Source organism: Gymnoscopelus braueri (assembly GCF_963280865.1).
Source record: "Gymnoscopelus braueri genome assembly, chromosome: 4".
Lineage (NCBI taxonomy): Eukaryota > Metazoa > Chordata > Actinopteri > Myctophiformes > Myctophidae > Gymnoscopelus > Gymnoscopelus braueri.
Window position 1 is genome coordinate 2,408,811 of NC_137605.1, and position 24,738 is coordinate 2,433,548.

General features: G+C 40.4%; 1 protein-coding gene across 1 annotated transcript in view; it reads left to right on the forward strand.

Annotated features, from left to right (window-relative positions):
• The first annotated feature begins 3,511 nt into the window (after positions 1 to 3,511).
• Positions 3,512 to 24,738, forward strand: part of LOC308084103 (casein kinase II subunit alpha-like) — a 28,228-nt gene continuing 7,001 nt past the window's right edge. Inside the window, exons 1-11 of the mRNA XM_080426604.1 lie at positions 3,512 to 3,556; positions 12,619 to 12,691; positions 13,692 to 13,823; positions 16,092 to 16,203; positions 17,036 to 17,137; positions 18,458 to 18,508; positions 18,635 to 18,694; positions 20,346 to 20,429; positions 20,947 to 21,057; positions 22,890 to 22,991; positions 24,293 to 24,393. Of these exons, the coding sequence (XP_080282730.1) occupies positions 13,723 to 13,823; positions 16,092 to 16,203; positions 17,036 to 17,137; positions 18,458 to 18,508; positions 18,635 to 18,694; positions 20,346 to 20,429; positions 20,947 to 21,057; positions 22,890 to 22,991; positions 24,293 to 24,393 (824 nt within the window). The 5' untranslated portion in view covers positions 3,512 to 3,556; positions 12,619 to 12,691; positions 13,692 to 13,722. The remainder of the gene's footprint in view (positions 3,557 to 12,618; positions 12,692 to 13,691; positions 13,824 to 16,091; positions 16,204 to 17,035; positions 17,138 to 18,457; positions 18,509 to 18,634; positions 18,695 to 20,345; positions 20,430 to 20,946; positions 21,058 to 22,889; positions 22,992 to 24,292; positions 24,394 to 24,738) is intronic.

A 24,738-nucleotide genomic window follows, 5' to 3' on the forward strand; every position in this document is an offset into this window, starting at 1 on the left:
AACTTACGTCTTCATGGTAGAGTCAGGTCCTTCATATACAGCTGGAGCTAAACCTGGCTTTTATACACTGCTATGCCCTCCGACCCCATGACCCCGTGACCTCTGAAACAACAGCAGTTCACCAGTGGTGGAACTGAAGTAACTGAGTACATTTACTCAAGTACAATTTTGAGGAGCTTTTACACTTTACTGGAGTATGGAGTATGGAGTATGTCAGTCAGTGCTGACATTGTCGGCTGACTACAAACCCATTCAATCCGCTATGACCATTATTACTTTGGCTATTCAAAAATAACAGATATACAAGCTCATAGCGTGGCACCGAGTGCCGCGCTATGAGCTTGTAGATCTGCTATTTTTGAAAAAAATCTCGAACATTTGTGCAAATATTTCAATACATAATATATTTTTTGGAAACAAAAATATTTTTAACTCAAATCTTTGCTTCTGGAGGTCCCTGGAACACAATATTTTACAAAGTTCATGAGTTTGTAGATCTGCTATTTTTGAAAAGCCAAAGTAGAAAACAATGTATTAAAGTGGTTAAAATCTAAAATTACAGATGCTTTCCAGGTCTGAATGGGTTAACTTGTTTTACCAGCTAATTACAAATGCCGTTTTAATGTTTTTACTTTCCCTTATTTTTCTTTCTCTCTTGCTGATGTTTGTAAAGCACTTTGTTTGTAACATTCATTCATTCATTCATTCATTCATTCATTCATTCATTCATTCATAATATAAAGACACATTCCAGTATCTGACCATGTATTAAGTCACCAAACCAACTTTGATGAGACAGTGTTGTGTTGTTTATCATTTCCTGAAAAGCTATTATTTTGGACAGCAGAGATATTTTGATGCCAATCATTGTGTTCTTTTCTTTGGTACTAAGAATATTTTGATGGCGATACTTTTGTACTTTTTTACTTAAGTAAATACAGGCACGTCTGGCTGTGGGAATGGGTGACGATCTGGGTTCAACAGAGCATGTCTGGCTGTGGGAATGGGTGAAGATCTGGGTTCAACAGAGCATGTCTGGCTGTGGGAATGGGTGTCGACTGAGCAGGTTAACGAGAATGAATTACGATTAATTACAGGCCCTGATCTGTTCCTACAAAGGCTTATTGACAACGGAATGTCAGTCTTAAAAAACAGGCTTTCCTGAACAGCCACAGACACACACACACACACACACACACACACACACACACACACACACACACACACACACACACACACACACACACACACACACACACACACACAGAGAGAGTACACACAGAGAGTACACAGAGTACACATGAAACAGGACATTGTTTATGGTTACAGGTGGTTGTTTGTTTGTCTGTGTCTCCATGGTAACATGTGGTTTGTGATGCAGAGAAAAGGCCTGCGGGTTTTTTTCACAGGATTGTTTATTTACTTTAAAAAAAGCATCCATTGTTTCCTCCTGAGCCATTTCTGATTGGTCCACATGATTACAGATGTATATACGTCAACTTCTTCTGTATTCATAACGTTATTACATTATTATTATGAAAGTGTGTGTGTGTGTGTGTGTGTGTGTGTGTGTGTGTGTGTGTGTGTGTGTGTGTGTGTGTGTGTGTGTGTGTGTGTGTGTGTCAAATTTCTTGTATCTGCGAACTATACATTGATGGTGGTCCTGTGTCTGACATGACCTTTGACACGATCTAAATGTTTCAATAGAAGAGCAAGGAGACAAAATACAACCACCCCAATTATATAAGTTATATTGTATTAGCATACTCTACCATACAGATTATATAAGTTATATTGTATTAGCATACTCTACCATACAGTATAAGTTACATTGTATTAACATACTCCATACAGATTGTATAAGTTATATTGTATTAACATACTCTACCATACAGTATAAGTTATATTGTATTAACATACTCTACCATACAGTATAAGTTATATTGTATTAACATACTCTACCATACAGTATAAGTTATATTGTATTAACATACTCTACCATACAGATTGTATAAGTTATATTGTATTAACATACTCTGCCATACAGATTGTATAAGTTATATTGTAATAACATACTCTACCATACAGATTGTATAAGTTATATTGAATTAACATACTCTACCATACAGATTGTATAAGTTATATTGAATTAACATACTCTACCATACAGATTGTATAAGTTATATTGAATTAATATACTCTACCATACAGATTGTATAAGTTATATTGTATTAACATACTCTACCATACAGTATAAGTTATATTGTATTAACATACTCTACCATACATATTGTATAAGTTATATTGTATTAACATACTCTACCATACATATTGTATAAGTTATATTGTATTAACATACTCTACCATACAGATTGTATAAGTTATATTGTATTATCATACTCTACCATACAGATTGTATAAGTTATATTGTATTAATATACTCATTTACTTATATATGTCATCATAGACATTTTATTCTTTAAAATAAATGTTACATATGAGGCTTAAAAGTAATTGTGTCTGGGGACCCCCAGGAACCCCCTCAAATGGGCCCTGGGGGTCCCCGGACCACACTTTGAGAACCAATGGACTATAAATAAAGTGGAATCGGATTGGAAGCAGTAAAACAGCGCCCTCTTCAGGACGATGAAGAAGGAGCAAAGCAAGCCAGGCAGGAAGAAAGAAAGCAGTGGTGGAAAAAAGTACTCACATTTTTTACTTAAGTAAAAGTATCAATACTGCAATGTAGAAGTACTCCTGTTACAAGTAAAAGTTCGGAATTCTAAATTTACTTGGGTAAAAGTACAAAAGTATTGGTATCAAAAGATACTTAAAGTATCAAAAGTAGAAATAACTCATTTTGTAGAATGTCCCATTTCACAAGTTATCAAATGTATAAAAATCGTTTGAAAATAGCAGATCTACAAGCTCTCAATGCGATGATGTGACGCATTGAGAGCTTGTAGATCTGCTATTTTCAAATGGCCTAAATGTATACAGGGCTGAACTAGTGGTTAATGTATGTTTATTGTTTTGTGATAATAATCTAAATCTAGAAAGTAACAATAATAATAATAATAAACTTTATTTATATAGCACCTTTCATGGCATAAATGCAGCTCAAAGTGCTTTACAGAGCAAAAAAATAAAAAAACAAAAACAGATAGAACAATAGAAAAAGAACAGTGGCAACCAGAGCAAAAAACATATATATATATATATATATATATATATATATATAAGACAATAGCAAAGAACAAGTAACTAAAGTTTTCAAATAATTGTAGTGGAGTAAAAAGTACAATATTTGCCTGCTGAGCAATGTTAGCAGTGGAGTAGAAGTAAAAGTACTGAAAACAGGGAAATACTCCAATAAAGTAAAAAACAAACAAAAACAATACTTATAGGTTACAGGTACAAGTCAGTACTTGAGTAAATGTACTCAGTTACTTTTCCCCCCACCACTGGAGAAACACACAGCGCCCTCTGGAGGCCGCCTCCAGACGGTGCACTAAGCCCCGCCGCCATATTGAAGCATCAGCAGCTTCACTACAAGGTAAGAAAGACTCAAACCGCCACAATGGACCGTTTTTAAACTCATTTTTACACCTTTTACACATCTATCCTCTCCGTCTCTCCGCCGGCCGACGGCCCCGCGAGACGCATGTTCAGAAACATGTCTATAAACATGTCTTTAAACATGTTTTATTCAATGTTTTATTAAATGTTTTTTTTTCTCTCCATGGAAGGCGTCGCCTCCTTTTTTTTTTTTTCCTTCATAAACCTGAAGCCTCTCTCCGCTCGAGCCTCTTCTTCTTCTTCTCTCTGTGCGGCGGCGGCGCGCGCTGAAAATAGCAGATCTACAAGCTCTCGAGGCGTGGCGTCCGCCACGTCTCGAGAGCTTGTAGATCTGCTATTTTCTCGCCTTTTTTTTTCACCCCTAGCCGAGCCAAAGCCAGCTAGCTCCCATGTTAGCATCTTAGCTTAGCATCCCGTTTCTTCCTTTCCTTTGAATGTGTGTGTGTGTGTGACACAAACAATATTAAACCAAACGGTCCTTTTGGTCTTTAAACAGTGTTTTTTATTGTTTTATTAACCGTGTTTTATTTAGTGTTGGGTTTTTTTATATGAACGTTTTTATGCTATATAAAAAAAATGTATAAAAGCCCCACAGCGGCGTGGAATCATGGAAGCGATGCTAACTATGCTAAGCTAACCCCCGGCTGGCGGTTGTTCTCCCAGCCGGCGTTTCACGTCCCTCCGACGGGGAGAGGGGGGATGCTAACCCCGGCTAGCATCGTTAGCTCTCTCTGTGCCTGTGCCTGTGTGTGTGTGTGCCTGTGTGTGTGTGTGTGTGTGTGTGTGTACAGGCCCTTGTGTGTGGCCGTGGAGGCTAACGTTAGCTAGCATCGTTAGCTCCTCTGCATATATTTATATAATGACAAGAAGTCAGATTTATATATTGTGTTTTACTCCAGAGAGAGGTACAAATAGAACCAAATGGACCTTTTTTTTTCTTCCTACTGGTCCATTTGGTTCCATCTGTACCCCTGGCTGTCAAGAGTCCCATAAAGGTCTATTTAGACAGTGTTGCTGATTTAATGTCATTACTGTTGTTACCATTATTCAATTAAACTTTGTACAATGGTACTAATGTAACCCTGAGAGGGTTAGACAGGTCCTTATGGGACCATTTGTAGAGTTAAGACACCCATATAGGTCCATTTTGTACCATTTGTAGAGTTAAGACACCCATAAAGGTCCATTTTGTACAATTTGTAGAGTTAAGACACCCATAAAGGTCCATTTGGTACCATTTATAGAGTTAAGACACCCATAAAGGTCCATTTGGTACCATTTGTAGAGCTAAGACACCCATAAAGGTCCATTTGGTACCATTTGTTGAGTTAAGACACCCATAAAGGTCCATTTGGTACCATTTGTTGAGTTAAGACACCCATAAAGGTCCATTTGGTACCATTTGTTGAGTTAAGACACCCATAAAGGTCCATTTGGTACCATTTATAGAGTTAAGACACCCATAAAGGTCCATTTGGTACCATTTGTAGAGCTAAGACACCCATAAAGGTCCATTTGGTACCATTTGTTGAGTTAAGACACCCATAAAGGTCCATTTGGTACCATTTATAGAGTTAAGACACCCATAAAGGTCCATTTGGTACCATTTGTAGAGCTAAGACCCCCATAAAGGTCCATTTGGACAGTGTTACTGTTTTAATCATATCACTGCTTTAAACATCCCTTCATTTAACTCTGAGAATGAATGGTACAGTTCCTATCAGACAGCAGTGGTGGAAAAAGTACTCAAATTCTTTACTTAAGTAAAAGTACCAATACTGCAATATAGAAATACTCTGTTACAAGTAAAAGTCCAGAATTAAAAATGTACTTGAGTAAAAATATGTAAGTATCAAAATGTACTTAAAGTACCAAAAGTAAAAGTACTAAAATGTTTGAAAATAGCCGATCTACAAGCTCACAACGCTTCGCGATGCGACGCGTTGTGAGCTTGTAGATAGGCTATTTTCAAATAGCCTAGGTTTAAAATAGGGCTAAAGTGGTTAATGTGTGTTTCATAATATCAATTTATATCTGAAAAGTAACTAGTAACTGAAGTTTTCAAATAATTGTAGTGGAGTAAAAGTACAATATTTGCCTCTGAGATGTAGTGGAGTAGAAGTATTGGAAATTGGAAATACTCAAGTAAAGTACAAATACCTCAAAATTGTTGATATCCAGAACCGGATCTAAACATTTGAGGAACCAGGAAACAGTTCCATCACATTTGGAACTGTTTCTGGAACCGGTTTTATCTCACTGTCAGATCTGGAATGTGGACTTTATGTCTGATATACTATTACTGTACCTGGAGGGTACAAATGGACCCGTGGTCTATTTGGTTCCATGTGCACACTCTGAAGTTACAGACCTGTAAGGGTCCATTTGGTTCCATGTGCACACTCTCAGAGTTACAGACCTGTAAGGGTCCATTTGGTTCCATTTGTACACTCAGAGTTACAGACCTAAGGGTCCATTTGGTTCCATGTGTACACTCTCAGAGTTACAGACCCGTAAGGGTCCAATAGGAACCCCCTCAAGTGACCCAGGAGGTCCCTGGACCACACTTTGAGAACCACTACAATAATATATATGCAATACTGTATGAATGACTGTGTTGAATGAATCACAAATGGTAATGAACGCCAAAATGATGTCTTATTTGAAAAAAGAATTAAAAAAAATCCTAAAGGATCTCATCCCTGTCTAAATGTTACCCTCTCAGTGTCAGACACCCCCCTAAATGTTCTTTGGTCAGTGTTGGTTGTGTTTTGGTTGATACATATTGTAGATGGATAGATAGATAGATAGAGAGAGAGGGAGAGATAGAGATACATAGATAGAGAGGTAGATGGCCAGATAGATAGTTAGATGGATATACGTAGATAGATAGACACATTAGATGGATAGCTGCCTGGATAGATGGATAATAATAGATGGATAGATAGATATATGGATAGATAGATATATGGATAGATAGATGATCTCTCATAATGAATGATCAGGGCTTGACACTATAAGGTCATGCCCACTTGCCCGCAAATTTAATTGTTAACACTTATTGTCTCCGCCAGGCCGAAAGGCATGGCGAGAGAGTATGTTTTGCCCCCTGTCCGTCCGTGTGTCCGTCCGTCCGTCCTGTCTGTGTGTTAGCAGCTAATCTCCGACACCGTTGGCCTGGTCGCTCCGAAACTGTGCACACACACTCCCTGGATGCCAATTCAGAACCTCTGCCCCAATTTCTTCACATGGGCCTGTTATAGCGCCACCAGGAGGCCGATTTGTGCAAAACCCATTTTTTTACATTACTCCTACAGATTTAATCCAAACGTCATGCAAATCGGTACACAGTATCTCTATAGTCATGTGATCAACACGAATCTGTCCGATTTCCCATATTCCATCCTCATTGCCTATGGTTGGCTTCCAAAGTTTGCAGGATTGGTCCGTTTTGAACAAAAAGCCTCAAACTATGCACGCAGCTTGCGATTTCCGTGAAATTTCACACGCACATTCCCACTAGGCCGAGGAAGAAATGCCACCCTTTTCACCTTGGCCTGTTATAGCGCCACCAGCAGGTCTAATTTAGCAAAACACATTTTTGGAACAAAATGCCTCAAATCATGAATGCAGTGTCCGATTGCCGTGAAAGACCTAAGAATAAATGGCACCCTTTTCACATTGGCCTATTATAGCGCCACCAGGAGGCCACAATAACGTACCTGACCTGGCGGAGACCTGTGCTGAGCACTTTTTCTTTTTACTTTTCTTGTGAATTCTGTGGCAGTGCGATGTGGATGGACATACCTCAATATTTATGCAAAAATATCTCAATAGCTATACAATATGACTATGGGTTCGGTTCACACTTGTTATTTTATATTTTTAATTTATGTAGCAATAAAGTGAAAACTCTCCATTCTTCAAAAAAAAAAAAAACCCTGCATTAGGTTAACTGTGCTCTCTTATTTTAAATTCCACAGACATGTGTTCTGTTTATAGTCAACTAAAGACGGTTGCTTCCCCACTCAAACGCACTTTTTGCCCGTCGGGCAACCTGAAAATAAAACTCCACTTGCCCGAACGTTTTACTCACTTGCCACGGGCAGTCGGGCAACCGTCATAGTGTCAACCCCTGAGCCTCATAATGAATGTTATTGTATTCATCCAGGTGCCATTTGACCTCATAATTAACCCATTAAGACCCGGAACGCATCTGTGTCACTTTTTGATTTGAGCTAAAAATAAGTATTTTACACTTTGGGCTATTCAAAAATAGCAGATCTACAAGCGGTCCGCGGCCAAATACATTTGGGGGGTCCTTGACATGAAAAAGTTTGAGCACCACTGATATAGAAACATACGTTTTTTCAGAATACTGAAAGGGATTTAGAAGACATTTGTAGAATCGGCTTCAGTTCTTAATGAGTTTTAATGTTATTGTTTTTTAGAGTTGTTTCCGAAACCAGTATCAGAAATGCCACCGATATACTGTCTGAAAATACTGGTATCGGCGAGCATGGCAGTCTATGCCGACCCGATACCATGTAATGTATCACACGATGAGATGTGATTTACAGTCATATGTTGAATGCTTCAGTTGATGTCTTAGATTATCATTTTACTAACTTGTAGCTGCACTTTAACACATCGGGTGCCAAACACGGTCTGAACCGTGTTTGCGCAGAGTAGCGGTCCGGTGCCGAACACGGTCCAGACCGTGAAATATGTCTTTTTGTTTTTTTCGTTTTTCTCCACACGGGCGGGGCTAGAGCAGCTCTGGGAGTACCCATTGTGATCTTGAGAAGGATAGGCCAGATAGATCACCGGGAAAAAAAACATGGCTGCCATCCACTTCCTGTCTATTTCCTTCTTTAAAATACCTATATCTCCGAATCTGTTTCCGGTGGGGAAAACCGGTCATGCGCGATGCGCGATCCCCCCCCATTGTAACTCGCGAGTGAAATGTTATCGTTCCAGGCTGTAGCCAGGGTCATCGCGCAACATGAATGGATGTTTTTTTTTACATGGATTTGCTCCTCGTGGAGTCTAGAGCTTTAAACAGCAAAGCGCAGTCAATGGGGAGAATGCTGGCACCCAACGTAAGTTGTTATGAAAAAATGCTGGCACCTGATGTGTTAACTATTATTAATGGAATTTTGATTTATTCATAGATCAGTGGTTCTCAAACCTTTTTAATTTCAAGCACCTCCCATAACTTTGAGAGTGTACAAATGGAACCAAATGGACCCGTTTGGTTCCATTTGTACACTCTCAAAGTTATTTGGTTACATTTGTCTACACTCAAGTCAAGAGTTGCATACCTGTAAGGGTCCATTTGGTTCCATGTGTAACTCTTGAGGTCTGTAACTCTGAGAGTGTACACATGGAACCAAATGGACCCTTACAGGTCTGTAACTCTGAGAGTGTACAAATGGAACCAAATGGACCCTACAGGTCTGTAACTCTGAGAGTGTACAAATGGAACCAAATGGACCCTTACAGGTCTGTAACTCTGAGAGTGTACACATGGGACCAAATGGACCCTTACAGGTCTGTAACTCTGAGAGTGTACAAATGGAACCAAATGGACCCTTACAGGTCTGTAACTCTGAGAGTGTACTAATGAGTGTAACATTTTTACACTCAAGAGTTAAAGAAGACATTTCATTGTAGATTAGGGGTCCCAGAGATAAACATGGTATCAACTGGGGGTCTGTGACCTCAAGCTGGGGGTCCTGGGGGGGGGGGGGGGGGGGCACTGGTCGGCAGTGGCTCAGGGGTAGAGCGGCCGGATGGAAGCCATGAGGTTTCCAGTTCGATCCCGGGTTCCCCCAGAGTTAGTGTTGAAGTGTCCTTGAGCAAGACACTGAACCCCTAATCGCTCCCGCTGAGCAGGTTGGTGCCTTGTATGGTTTCCGCCTCCATCTGTGTGTGTGTGTGTGTGTGTGTGTGTGTGTGTGTGTGTGTGTGTGTGTGTGTGTGTGTGTGTGTGTGTGTGTGTGTGTGTGTGTGTGTGTGTGTGTGTGTGTGTGTGTGTGTGTGTGTGTGTGTGTGTGTGTGTGTGTGTGTGTGTGTGTGTGTGTGTGTGTGCCTGACCTACTTGTTGTTAACTAGTTGTACGAACGCTTGTTTTCTATTGCTGGATTGTTTATTGGATGTTGTTTAGTCGATACACTTATTTGTTTTAGCTCATGCTCATTTGATTTAGCTATTTTGTCTCATCTGTTTAAGGAAATAGGTAGCTGATATATTGCACTTTTACCTTAGCGCTAGGTATACTCTTGGTTGCTTGTTTTTGCAGAAAATGCACTAAAGACTTCTGGTGATTAGTAGTTTCCGTTCCCTACCTATGTTGAATACACTTATTGTAAGTCGCTTTGGATAAAAGCGTCTGCTAAATGACTGTAATGTAATGTAATGTGTGTGTGTGTGTGTGAATGTGCATCCAATCTATGCTATATAAATGCACCATTTACTGGTGTGACAGTCGTGTAGCCCAGTGGTTCCATAATGCTTCAGATCAGCACACAGACAGAAAGACCTTTCCTCACTGGAACAACGTTGTTATATTGAAGAAGGAAGGCAACTGGAGCCAACTCTGACATTTAACCCATTAAGACCTGAAGCAAATGTCTTCTAAATCCCAACAGTATTCTGAAAAAAAAACGTGTTTCTATATCAGTGGTGCTCAGACTTTTTCATGTCAAGGACCCCCAAAATGATATGTATTTATTTGACCGTCGACCCCCATCTCAAAATGTGTTGTTGCAGGGACCCCCCAGAAGCAAAGAATAGAGTTAAAAATGTTCACTTTAAACAATATATATTAAAAGATTTGCACACATTTTCACCATTTATTTCAAAAATAGCAGACCTACAAGCTCATAGCGCGGCACTCGGTGCCGCGCTATGAGCTTGTAGATCTGCTATTTTTGAATAACCAAAGTGTAAAATAATGCTTTTTTTTTTAGCTCAAATGAAAAAGTGACACAGATGCATTCCAGGTCTTAATGGGTTTAAAGACGTTATTTATTTGTGAATAAAAAACAGGCTTTGATTGTCTGAGGTTTTGCTCCAGAGCCTTCTCCTGCTCCTGAGATGAACCGGACCAGAGCCTGGTTTAGGCCTTAAGGCGCGGTGGAACCTCTTTGTTCTGGACGTTGTGTCACATCGTTAGTAATCTCTCAAGAACAGATTCTGCTCTCCGGGGGGGAGAGCAGAATCTGGGGTTTGTCATAACCAGTGGTCCGGGGACCACCAGTGGTCCCTGAGGGGGTACCAGGGGGTCCCCAGTGAAAGTAGTTAACATAGCGTCACAATCATTTTTAACCACTTAGCTTTGGCTATTCAAAAATAGCAGATCTTCAAGCTCATAGCGCGGCACCGAGTGCCGCGCTATGAGCTTGTAGATCTGCTATTTTTGAAAAATCTTGAAAATGTGTGCATAACCTTGAATATATATATATATATATTTTTTTAAAGCGAAAATTTTTAACTCAAATCTTTGCTCCTGGGGGGGTCCCTGGCACAACATTTTCAGATGGCGGTCCGCGGCCAAATGTATATCAATTTAGGGGTCCCTGGCATGAAAAAGGTTGAAAATCACTGATTTGGAACATATGAACACTTTTTTTTATTTCTGTTTGCCCTTTAGGCTTCGTAATAAAAAATTCCACAGGGCAGATATGACAAATAACTTGAATATGCAAAGACATTATTGACATATTTAATACTTTTATACATGTAAAAATAGCAGAAATAGCTGATCTACAAGCTTACAATGCGTCCTAAGCTTGTAGATCTGCTATTTCTGCTTTTTTAATATTCGGAAATGTGTTATTTTTTGGTTTGGTTTGTTTATTTTCACTTCTAGCAGAACATGTTTCAACATGGAAACGATTATGACTATTATGTAAAAGTAATTGTGATTAGATGATGATGTATTAATCGTGACAGGCCTGTTTGTTAGACATGATTTGGACCCATATGGTCTGTGATTTGGTCCACAATTAATTTACTGTCAATGTACAGTTAGGCATAGAGATACCTACTGTAACTGTACCTACCTTATAGAAATAACAGTGAAACTCTTAATGAACCCATTTAGAACAGGAAAGAAGACCGTGTCATTTTTTGATTTCTCTGGCCATTCAAAAATAGCAGATCTACAAGGTCACGAGCTTGTGGATCTGCTTTTTGTTTTGTAAAAATGTGTGCAAATCTTTGAATATATATATATATTTTTTTTAAAAGCGAACATTTGTAACTCTAAAGGCGGTTACACACCGGCGAATGGGCGAATATACGCAAATTTCGGACTCGTTCCGAATAATTAAAAGACGCTTTTTCGCTTCGCTTTTCCGCTTTTTCGCGCCATGTACGCTTGCATTGACTTTATAAGGTTTTAAAAAAAAGCGTATTATTCGCACGAAAAAATCGCCCCGGTGTGTAAGGACCTTAAATCTTTGCTTCTGGGGGATTCTACAAATGTCTTCTAAATCCTAACAGTTTTCTGAAAAACCTATGTTTCTATATCAGTGGTTCTCAAACTTTGTCATGTCAAGGACCACCCAAAATGATATGTATTTGGCTGCGGATTTCCAACTAGAAATATGTTGTTCCAGGGACCCCCCCCCCCCCAGAAGCAAAGATTTGAGTTACAAATGTTCCCTTTAAAAAACATATATTCAAAGATTTGCGCACATTTTCACGATAAAAAAATAATAAATAGCAGATCTACAAGCTCATAGCGCCGCGCTATGAGCTTGTAGATCTGCTATTTTTTTAATATCCCAAAGTATAGAATATGGACACAGATGCGTACCCGGTCTTAATTGTAATTGTATTCTTGCTCTGTAAAGCACTTTGAGCTGCATTTCATGCAGGTTAAACCCCCTCCACCCCACATAGAGGACCACAGGTGTAGTGTGTGTGTGTGTGTGTGTGTGTGATGCTGAATGTCCATAATGTAATGTAATGTACCGTACGGTGGAATAACGCCCTGAATGTGTGTTTATTTGATCTGTTTCCATCCAGCTCTACAATCATCAAGGCATCTCAACGGTTCCTGTTCATAACATCTGTCATCGTCCTGGAGGAACCCTCCAAGGTAGAAATATTTCATTATTATTATTTATTTATTATTATTATAATGTATTATCAGGGTCCCCCACGGTCATGAAATTCCCATATATATATATATATATATATATATATATATATATATATATATATATATATATATATATATATATTTATTCCCTGCTCCTATTATTGATGATTTCTTGTATAGTATTGTATTGTATGTCTTGATGAATTGAATACACAGGACCACAATGTAAACCAGCCCAGAAGAGGGCTTTTTGGGTTATCCTTGTTTATTGCACGGCTTGGTTGAATGCTCGATTCTGATTGGTCAGTCATCGGTCATTATTTCTGGATAATGACCGATGAGCTCAATAACGGACCGCTGTGTAATCAGAGACTCAGAGCACCTGCTCATATCAACCTGCGCTGCTTGGTTTGATGCTTTATCCAACATGACAGCCATGTAAACAAACAACCAATGTCATTTACAACTAAACGTTGCTCTCAAGAATGTTTTTGAAAACATTTGAAGTGAGAAATAGACGATGCAATAACCGAAAAGTCATTCTATTTGATCCAACTTGTCCGCCCAGCCCAATACTTTCATTGCCGTAAGCAAGGAAATACTTCGTTTTGTTGTTACTTTTGGGTCAATTTATTTATGTATTTATTAAGTAGCCGTGTAATAAGCGGGATAATGCATGGGGAGGTGGTCATTATTGAAATTTAAAGCCACATTTCAATAATGACCACCTCCCCATGCATTATCCCTTGCACAACTGTACCTCCGTACTCTTTGCAAAGTGTCAATAAAGTATTCAATCAATCAATCGATGACATGCCCAACATAGGGATCGATAATGTTATTAAATGATTATTCTTCATAATCGATCAGTCTGATCAACCCTAAACATATCCATATTAATAACTCATCTGCATTGAGCTCAGTGATGTAACCTAACCTGCACCTTTTTGAATGACACTCTAGTTTGATTGTTTCTTTTGTTTCTTTCATGTTTCAGGAGATTTAGAGACTCTGTGTCTGTGTAGAATATGTCTGGCCCCGTTCCAAGTCGCTCCCGAGTTTACCCCGATGTAAACACACAGAGACCCCGAGAGTACTGGGACTACGAGTCCCATGTGGTCGAATGGGGGTAAGACACTCTCTCTACACTTACATGTGTGTTACTAAGGTTGTGTCCTCGCTAGATTGTCAGCTATGACAATGGTTCTCAAACTCTAGAATTCCAACGTCTCCCCTTAACTAGTCTCTTGACAGTGTACAAATGGAACCAAATGGACCCTAGCGGGTCCATTTGGTTCCATTTGTACACTCTCAGAGTTACAGACGTGGTCAATTTAGAACCCTCCCAAAGGGGACCCTGAGAGTCCCTGGGATCCACTTTGAGAACCACTGATGGTGTGACAATTTCCTGATGCTGTTGACTGTTTAACACATTACCCGCCTTATCGTTTTTTATCCCCCTGCCAGCGTAATTACCTTAACACATTGAATGCCAGTCGCGTAGATCTACGCGAACCTATTTAAAGCCGCAGCGTGCCAGTCGCGTAGATCTACGCGAACCTATTTAAAGCCGCAGCGTGCCAGTCGCGTAGATCTACGCGAACCGCCGATTCCCATTGAAATTGCCCCAGGTGCACTTTCCGAATTTTTTTGATCCATTTCCGTTTCCGGTTTCCGGTCGGAAACAGAATTATTCGGGTTCCGTTTTTTTCGATCGTATCCGCTTCCTGTCTGGGATCCTGTTTAAAACTCGATTTTCTCGGTTGTTGTTTTTCTCCTCGCTGATCACTGTTTAGCGTTGATCCACTGTATCTTCAAGATGGCGGCTCGCATTTGGAAACTATTTTCGCTGGCCGTTTCTCACAGATCCGCTGTGTGTTTAGAACCAAATGAACGCGCACTTTTAACTTATTTAGCGAGGTCTGTGGCGACATGAAAAAAACAAAAAAACAACAATAAAACGCTGGCACTGGTGAGTACATTATGAGATTAAACTCTGGCATGGAATGTGTTAAATAGACAATCTTTGAAACATTTTTTTTTATTTATTTTTGTTTATTTATTTTATATATTTTTCCCACGTGGGGCGCTCTAACGAAACTTTGGGATCATCCAAGGAGTCTCTAAGAAGGAGAGGCCGGATGTGGATCCATGTCAAAAATGATTCCGGTCGGCCGCTCCAATGTTAACTCCTTGACTAAAAGCTTAATATCTCCATTTATTTTTAACGTGGTGGAAATGAGCCGTTTTCGATCGGCGATCACTCTGCAATGGAGGATCACGTTAGAAATATTATTGTTCCAGGCGTTAGTCGGGACCCTCCGCCGTCTCGCACGCACGCTTTGTTTACATGCGCGTCCTCGTCATGGTCAAAAACTTAACAAAGTCAATGGTGGGGATTGGCAGCTCCTGTGCACGGCTTTTGGCGTTTTCTAGTCACCTATTTACAGAATTGCAGTCCGAGTTATTTCACCGTGTTGGGGTGAGATCGGGTTGGATGTGGTCACAGTACTGACTGAAACATATCAGACCAGATCAGTGTCAGTGCTGTGATGTGGTCACAGTACTGACTGGAACATATCAGTGTCAGTGCTGTGATGTGGTCACAGTACTGACTGGAACATATCAGTGTCAGTGCTGTGATGTGATGTGGTCACAGTACTGACTGGAACATATCAGTGTCAGTGCTGTGATGTGATGTGGTCACAGTACTGACTGGAACATATCAGTGTCAGTGCTGTGATGATAAAGAAGTTGCTCAGTTGTTGAAATACAGTGTTTTTAAATCATTTCACTTAGAAACGGGAGCTTTGATATTATGGGCCTATAATTGTCTAGATCAGAGGTCTTCAACGTTTTTCAGGCCAATTGTGTTTCAGATTAAGCTTCTTTTTTTTTTACTTGGTCTGCGATTTTTTCCCCTCTACACTATACCTCTTTGCCAAAAATAGCTGATCTACAAGCTCACAACGCCTCGCAGCGTGAGGCGTTGTGAGCTTGTACATCGGCTATTTTCGGCTAATGTTCCCCTCAGAATAGGGATGCTAGCGTTCAAGTGGTTAAAGTAAAAAAAAAGAAACCCAAAGATTTGGTGGACCCCCTATAGTAGCTCTGAGATCCCCCTAGTTGAAAGACCCCTGTTGAAGACCCCTGGACTAGATTATTATTGATTACTGCTGTTTTCAGGGTCTGTGGGAAACAACCTTGATGGAAGAGATGTTGACATGTCTGTCTGCTCAGTCTGTGTCTCACAGGAGGGCTGTGGACAGTTCAGAAACCTGTCCACAGCCCTCCAATGAGACACTTATAATGAGCATTAATAGTGAGGACCAATTTTATGAAGATAAGGTTTGAAAGTGTTTAAGTTTGACGGATTGATTTTTTTCTTTTCTTTCAGGAATCAAGATGACTATCAGCTGGTCCGAAAACTAGGAAGAGGCAAATATAGTGAAGTGTTTGAAGCCATAAACATCACAAACAATGAGAAGGTGGTCGTCAAAATACTCAAGGTACACACTTTGTCTCGTTTTTTAATTAAATGTAGAAGAAGAAAAAAAACACTCACACCGTCTACCAACAGGGTTTCTGCAGATCTTTAAATAGTCTTTAATTCATGCTTCAAAGTTCTTAAAAATGCCACAGACAGACAGGTAGAAATAAGATTATGGGATTTATTTTACAAATTGGTTTGTGCTTTTTTGTATATCTATAAATTGGTGATGCGTTGTGAGCTTGTAGATCAGGTATTTTCGGCAAAAGCCCCTCCGCAATAGGGATGCTAGCGTTGCAAGTGGTTAAATTGAAGTGGCATTAAAGAGTCTTAAAAGTCTTAAATATAACTGGCATAAACAGGCAGAAACCCTGTTCAAAAACACATTTTAATGAAATTAACCCATTCCTGGAACGCGGAACGGAATCTGTCACTTTAGATTTCTTTGGCTATTCAAAAATAGCAGATCTACAAGCTCATATCGCGGCACCGAGTGCCGCGCTATGAGCTTTTAGATCTGCTATTTTTGAAAAAACGTGAAAAAACATTTTTTTATATTTTTTTCAAAATGTTAGGATTTAGATTCGCCTCATGTCTTAATGAAATTAAATGGAGGATTGTTTATTGGGAAAGTGTTTCTGTTTCTTTTTCTTATGGGCCCTAGTTTGGTCCTCTCTGACGCACCTATTGTTTTATGTAGGCGTGTAAAAGTCTTGCTGTTCACTTACTTGTCTTGTGCAATTACCTGGTTGTACATTTTATTTATGCATTTATTTATTGTTCTGCAACTTGCACTAAAATGTAAGTGAGTGAGTGAGTGGTGTGTGTGATGACAATGTGTGTTGTTACAGCCGGTGAAAAAAAAGAAAATCAAGAGAGAGATCAAGATTCTGGAGAACTTGAGAGGAGGTCCAAATATCATCTCCCTGTTAGATATCGTTAAGGACCCTGTGGTGAGTTTAATTAATGTTAGATATCGTTAAGGACCCTGTGGTGAGTTTAATTAATGTTAGATATCGTTAAGGACCCTGTGGTGAGTTTAATTAATGTTAGATATCGTTAAGGACCCTGTGGTGAGTTTAATTAATGTTAGATATCGTTAAGGACCCTGTGGTGAGTTTAATTAATGTTAAACGATATCGTTAAGGACTCCGATAAGGACACAGACGCGGAGCGGAGGTGGATAATCACCCTGAAGGGCTTTAATTTTCAATAATGACCACCTCCCCATACATTATCTCGCTTATTACACGGCTACTTAAAAAATAAATAAATAAATAAATTGACCCAAAAGTAACAACAAAAGGGAAGTATTTCCTTGCTTACGGCAATGAAAGTATTCCATAAGAATTGGGCTGGGCGGAGAAGTTCGCCTCGGAAAACAGATGACAGAAGTCCATAAGGTAACCGGAAGACTCGCCCCAAAACACACTCGCCCCCAGTCGCCCCATTCTATATACCGCCGGATTTGCCCCAGGGCGACTCAACTCTTCAGACTCCACCTTATAGCCCGTAGCACTTACCCTAGCCTTGACAACCTTGCAGTGTTATGCAAAGACTAAAATGTTATGTAGATATCATGTTATGTAGACAGATGACAGGTTCATGTGTAGACCTGGCATCCTATTAGTGTGTAGTTTCAATGTACCGATTGTTTTGATATTATACTATTTAGACCAGGGGTCTTCAACAGGGGGTCCGGGACCCCTAGGGGGTCCTCAGAGTTACTACAGGGGGTCCGCCAAATCTTTGTGTGATATATATTTTTTTACATTAACCACTTGACTTGAACCCTATAGAATCCCTATTCTTAGGAGAACTTTAGCCAAAAATAGCCGATCTACAAGCTCACAACGCCTCGCAGCGCGAGGCGTTGTGAGCTTGTAGATCGGCTATTTTTGGCAAAGAGGTTTAGTTGTAGAGGGAAAAAAGAGCAGATCAAGTAATACAAAAAAACTTTTATCTTAAACAATTTTATACAATATAGAGGGGGTCCCTGCTTCATCTCTCTCTCAGCTAGGAGGTCCTTGGTCTGAAAACGTTGAAGACCCCTGATTTAGACTGATGATAGGTTCTTGGTTCACCTATGATCCTAGATTACTATTTCTATTCATTTCATTTGCTTAGAGAGCCTGTGCTAAATGCCTACATTGATAAACATAATAAACCCTTAGTTCCTGCACTTCTCTCAGCTCTAGTTGAGAAGCACTAACGTGTTGTTTGTTGTCAAACATCGCAGCAGAACATGAACACGTGATTCCTCTCTGTTTCAGTCTCGAACCCCAGCTCTGGTTTTTGAACATGTCAACAATACAGACTTCAAGGTACGGCTCGTTGCCTCTTCTTTTACGTGACGTCTTGAACTACGTTTATTATGCACATATTTAATTTGATGTCCGGATGTATTTTTGATGTTTGCACGCGTTTTCCTTTTCTTTTTTTTCCCTCAGCAATTGTATCAAACCCTATCTGACTTTGACATACGGTTCTACATGTATGAAATCTTGAAGGTAAGGACCTCAGAGATCGATCGATTGACTGATATCTTTATTGACAAAATGCATACGGTCGCGGTTGGGGGAGGGGGAGGGGGAGGGGGAGGGGTGTTTCACCTCCGGGGTCATTTTAACGTCTACTCAGGCTGTTGCGTTAAACCCCAGAAAGTTTTTAAATTGCCTGAATTCAAATGTTTAGATATATTTTTGGGGTGTTTTTCGACCATGCGTCATTGGTTCTTCTTCAAATATCCTAGAAACCTGAGAAACCTGAGATCACAAAACCCATTGAAACCTGAGGCCGATTCTACACCCCCCAAAGGATATGTATTTGGCCGCGGATGGCCATCTGAATTTTTTTTGTGCCAGGGACCCCTAGAAGAGAAGAAAAAAAAAGTAGAGGTACCAGCTCACAGCGTGCCACAAAGTGACCTGCTGTGAGCTTGCACATCTGATATTTTTGAATAGCCATCGCAAAAAATGTAAAATGACGTAATGGGTCAAGGAAGTTGACAAGAGAGCTGTGACTGCTTTGGGTCAAAAAGGTTTTCACAGAATACAATGTTCTGCTATAAAACTATTATAATAAATAATTGTTTAGACGACTAGTATTTCGTAAAGGATTAGTAGAGACGGCACTGTTTAATAGACTAGTTGAGTAGTTTAAGTCTAACTAGTCGTTGAATAGACTAGTTAGACTAGAGTTGTTGTCTGACTAGTTTAATCTGTCACCAGGCTTTGGATTACTGTCACAGTATGGGCATCATGCACAGAAACTAGTTATATATACACACACACACACACACACACACACACACACACACACACACACACACACACACACACACACACACACGAACGAACAATTGCCATACATTTAGGCCCGAAAACCCAAATGAAACGAAAAGATGTCATGATGTGCTTAAATGGTGCATTTATAGAGCGCTTTTATCCAAAGCGCTCTACATTGATTGTGCCATTAACCCATTCACACACACGTTCACACACCAATGGAGGAGGAAACCATGCAAGGCACCAACCTGCTCATCGGGAGCCATTAGGGGTTCAGCGTCTTGCTCAAGGACACTTCTACACTAACTCTGGGGGAGCGCCCCAGCCCGGGATCGAACTGGAAACCTTGCAGTTTCCAGTTCACTCTACCCGGGCCCACTCTACCCCTGAGCCACTGCCGCCCCACTGCTGCGGGGCATTTATGATGCGCTTAATGTCCTCAAAGTCACGCATCCAACAAGCTTTGAACAGAGCAGATTGGACCTTCTGTTCCAGAGATAATGGCCAAAACGTCTTGAAAACGACCACTTTTTGCTGATTTGCGATCGCCGATTTTCGATTGAGATTTCTTTGATAACGCGTGCTAGGAAGGTCTGACGGCAACAAACTAAATAGCTGAGTATAAGTTAACTTTGAGTCGCATCCATTACATCCACTGACATCCGTCAGCTTAACCGCTAGGGGCAGATGACATTTAATTTTGGGGGTTATTCATTTTTTTTTCTTTTTCTTTTTTTTCCTTCCAAATTTTTATGGGAACACCAAGGCTCACTCTCAGACGGCACACTGAAGGGCTGCGGAGCGGCGGTTGGGAAACGCTGGTCTAATAGACTAGTTATGATGTTGTCTAACCTGCTGTTTAATCTGTCACCAGGCTTTGGATTACTGTCACAGTATGGGCATCATGCACAGAGACGTCAAACCACACAATGTTATGATCGACCACGAACACAGAAAGGTACCCGTCTGTCTGTCTGTCTGTCTGTCTGTCTGTCTGTCTGTCTGTCTGTCATCTCCTATGAACACAGAAAAGTGTGTGTGTGTGTGTGTGTGTCTCTGTCTGTCTCTCCTATAAACACAGATATATAATGTGTCACCATCTATCTTTAGTTCAATGTAACATACAGTCTCTGTCAACTGTTACTTTTCAGGAAATCTTCCAATGGATCCAAATCTAGTTATTATTTAGTCACCAGCTCTTGTTAATAGCTTTCTTTGGTTCAATATTTATAATCCCACCACACACACAATGTTTGGAAAACAGTGAAAATCGCAGAGCTTGTAGATCGGCTACTTTTGCTCAGCATTCTTGCACGAAGTAGTATAAGGCATTACGTTAGGAAAAAAACATCAAAAGTTGAAATACGGAGATGCAAGGTTTCTGCCCGACAACAACAATATGAGGTGCTCACTCACATGTATGTGCGCTTACAGCTGTTCTGTTCTACCATCCTAACATTATGTTTCTCACACAGCTGCGTCTCATTGACTGGGGCCTGGCAGAGTTCTACCATCCTAACCAGGAATACAACGTCAGAGTGGCTTCCAGGTACTTCAAAGGACCTGAACTACTGGTAGACTACCAGGTGAGTCTCCCCCCCCCCCCACACACACACACACACACACACACACACACACACACACACACACACACACACACACACACACACACACACAGTAAGAACTACATGTAGACTACCAGGTGAGTCTCCCCACATGTTACACAGAAGGCGGTACATACTCCGCCTCAGTAAGTGTGTTGGGCTGGGTAGGCAATAACTACTACTTATTTCAGCTGTTCTTTTGCACCGCAGAGCTGTTCTGACCTCCATGAAGAAAGTCAGTGACCCTAAGCCTAACCGTAACCTCTAGTATTTACATAGAAATGCGGGGGGACGGGGCAGAGGATGATACTACCACGGTGTTCTACTAAGCACAATTTTATTTTAAGCCATTAAGACTGGGAACGCACCAAGTGCCGCGCTATGAGCTTGTAGATCTGCTATTTTTTGTATCGTGGAAAATGTGTGCAAATCTTTGAATATATATTTTTTTAAGTGAACTCTTTTAACTCAAATCTTTGCTTCTGGGGGATTCTACACATGTCTTCTAAATTCTAACAGTTTAAAAAAAAAAATCATGTTGCTATAATGTCAGTGGTTATTTTTTCATGTAAAGGACCACCCAAAATGATATGTATTTGGCCGCGGACCCCCATTTCAAAACATGTTGTTCCAGGGACCCCTAGAAGCAAAGATTTGAGTAAAAACATTTCGCTTAAAAAAAGAAAAACACCTTCTAAATCCTGACCCAAGTTTTCTGGAAAATCAAAACATTATATTCAAATATATATCCAAAATGAATGTTGCTACTGACTGTATACAGCAACAACTACACCAAAAGGGCTTCCCGTATTGAAAGGTATAGTTATAAATACGTATTGGTGTTCCAGGTCTAAATGGTGGCAGCGTAGTAGAATGCGTTGTTTGAGCTGAACTTTGAGGGAACGAGGTCAGATAATCTCCTCTGGTGTTGTGCTCATGGGACATGCCATGTGAGAGTGTGGTCTAGACAACAGCAGCAGCTCAGGACTCCCGAATGGCTGCCCTCCACGCTCTCCTATCTAACATCAGGGTCTTGAGCTCTACAGTGTTGTTAGCTAAGCTGTCGCACCGCGGTGCACCTCCTACTGGCTCCACTGTGACACTGCAGTGCATCAGACCCCGAGATATTTGAAGTCCTCGACTGCCTTGCACTGTCCCGTCCGCAGTGGCAATGGTTTTGTCCTCTCTGTAAACTGTCAATACTTTAGTTTTCTTAGCATTGAGCTTGAGGCCGATCTTCCTGAACTCCATTTCTACTGCCAGTAGTATGTGTGCCCATGGACATCAGTCACTGTAGAGAAGTAGTTTGACACGTATCTGGACACTGATCCTCTGAGTGTCTTGACCCATTAAGACCTGAAGCCGATTCTACAAATGTCTTTCTGAAAAAACGTATGTTTCTATATCAGTGGTTCTCAAACTTCTTCATGTCAAGGACCCCCAAAATGATATGTATTTGACCGCCGACCCCCATCTCAAATTATGTTGCTCCAGGGACCCCGAGAAGCAAAGAATAGAGTTAAAAATGTTCGCTTTAAACGATATATTTTCAAAGATTTGCACACATTTTCACGATTTTTCAAAAATAGCAGATCTACAATTTCATAGCGCGGCACTCGGTGCCGCGCTATGAACTTGTAGATCTGCTATTTTTGAATAGCCCAAAGTGTAAAATAATGCTTTTTAGCTCAAATCAAGAAGTGACACAGATGCGTCCCAGGTCTTAATGGGTTAAAGACCACCAGACCCATTGAGAGATCTGTTATTACTATAATTATCATTATTAATTATTATGTATATGTGTGTTGTTTCAGATGTACGACTACAGTTTGGACATGTGGAGTTTGGGCTGCATGCTGGCCAGCATGATCTTTAGGAAGGAGCCTTTCTTCCACGGACATGACAACTATGACCAGGTAGGAAGTGACTCCTCTGGCATATGGGAATATATCTGAGGAATCAGAATGCTGTAATATGGGGCCATATGCTGGAGGCATCATTTATTGTCTCCGCCGGAGGTGGAGAGTATGTTTTCGCTTTGTCCCGCCGTGTGTTCACATCCCTCCTAGCCAAGCTAACATTGGTCAAGCTCCACGTGACACGTGTCAATATGTTGACACCAATGCCTTTGATTGGCTAGAGGGACGCATGACGAAATAAAATTCTATAAATAGGTGTGTCACTTCAAAAAGCCATTTATGTTTTTTGAAGTGAGGTAAGACAGGATCAATCGGTCTTGATTGGAACAGTACCTTCCAGTACAAATCACCCGTCCGTGCGTGTGTGTGTCCCTCTGAGAACACCTAACATTGGTCAAGCAAAGGCGCAGAAGGCCAAAGCTAAGAAAGCATACTCATCTACAACAGTAACACAGAAGAGGACTATAGAGTTGAATTGATCCCACAACAAGGCCGAAGTCTTAATACTGTAACAATTGGCCACCTTGATCAAATACATTATGTAGCACTAGAGAAAACTGACATAGATCAAACACACCAATCAACTGCTGAAACTGTTCAAGACAATGAAGATGAAGAAGACAGACAAGCATTTGAACAAACCAGTCAATTACGAGGACTCCCATATGACACATTGCTTCAAGAAGAACATTTTTTAGATGCAGACACTACATATTCAGTCGCCCCTGCAGAACACCAAAAACCACGTGCATTCTACCAAGACGACCCGTTCTACCAAGACGACCCCTGCTATTAAAATAGCACGGGTCTGCTGGCGGAGACTTGTGCTCCGAGGAGCACATTTTCTAGTTTCTCCTGCTTTTTCTACAATGCAACATTTACGGTTAAGTCTTAGAGGACCAATCTAATCTCAATATTGAAACTTAATTTAGGTTTTTGTAAATTAATGCCCTAAACTACAGTGTCACTCACAAGTAGCAAAAAAAATGCCGATCCACAAGCTCACAACACGTCACAATGAGACACGTTGTGAGAATGTAGATCTGCTATTCTTGAACCTTTTGAATTTATTTTAAGTGAAAAGTGGTTAAGTGTGTGTGTGGGGGTGTGTGTGGACCTTTTTCTCAAGATCCTATCATTGGAGCGAAACGAAGTGGCGTTTTTTTTGGACTGGATTCACATCCGTCCGTTCCATTGTACAGGGTCCTAGGATCATTCTTAAGTTGCGTTAAATGTAAATCATTCAACTCCATGAGTTGTATTAATGTTGTTCATGTGTGTGTTGTCCTGCTCTGCAGCTGGTGCGAATCGCTAAGGTCCTGGGCACAGAGGACCTGTACGACTACATAGACAAGTACAACATCGAGTTAGATCCTCGATTCAACGACATTCTGGGAAGGTAAGGGTCCGACCTCACTGTATTCATGATGTTTAGACACTCAGGCAGGGTTGGTTTCGTCCACTAAAGCTATGACGAAAGATGTTGGTCGACTACCTTTTTTCACTGACGAAAACTAAATATAAACTAAATATAAACTAAATATAAACTAAGCTGTGATGACTAAAACTAAGACTAAATATAATGACAATTTTGTCAACAAATAAAAACTAGACTAAAGTGTTAGTGAGGGATCTAGTGGAGAAGAGATCCAGTAGAACTAAAAGACAAGTCATTTTATGCTTGATTGCGCTCGGGTGTTGCGCTCTGAAAATAGCAGATCTACAAGCTCACAACGCGTCGCGC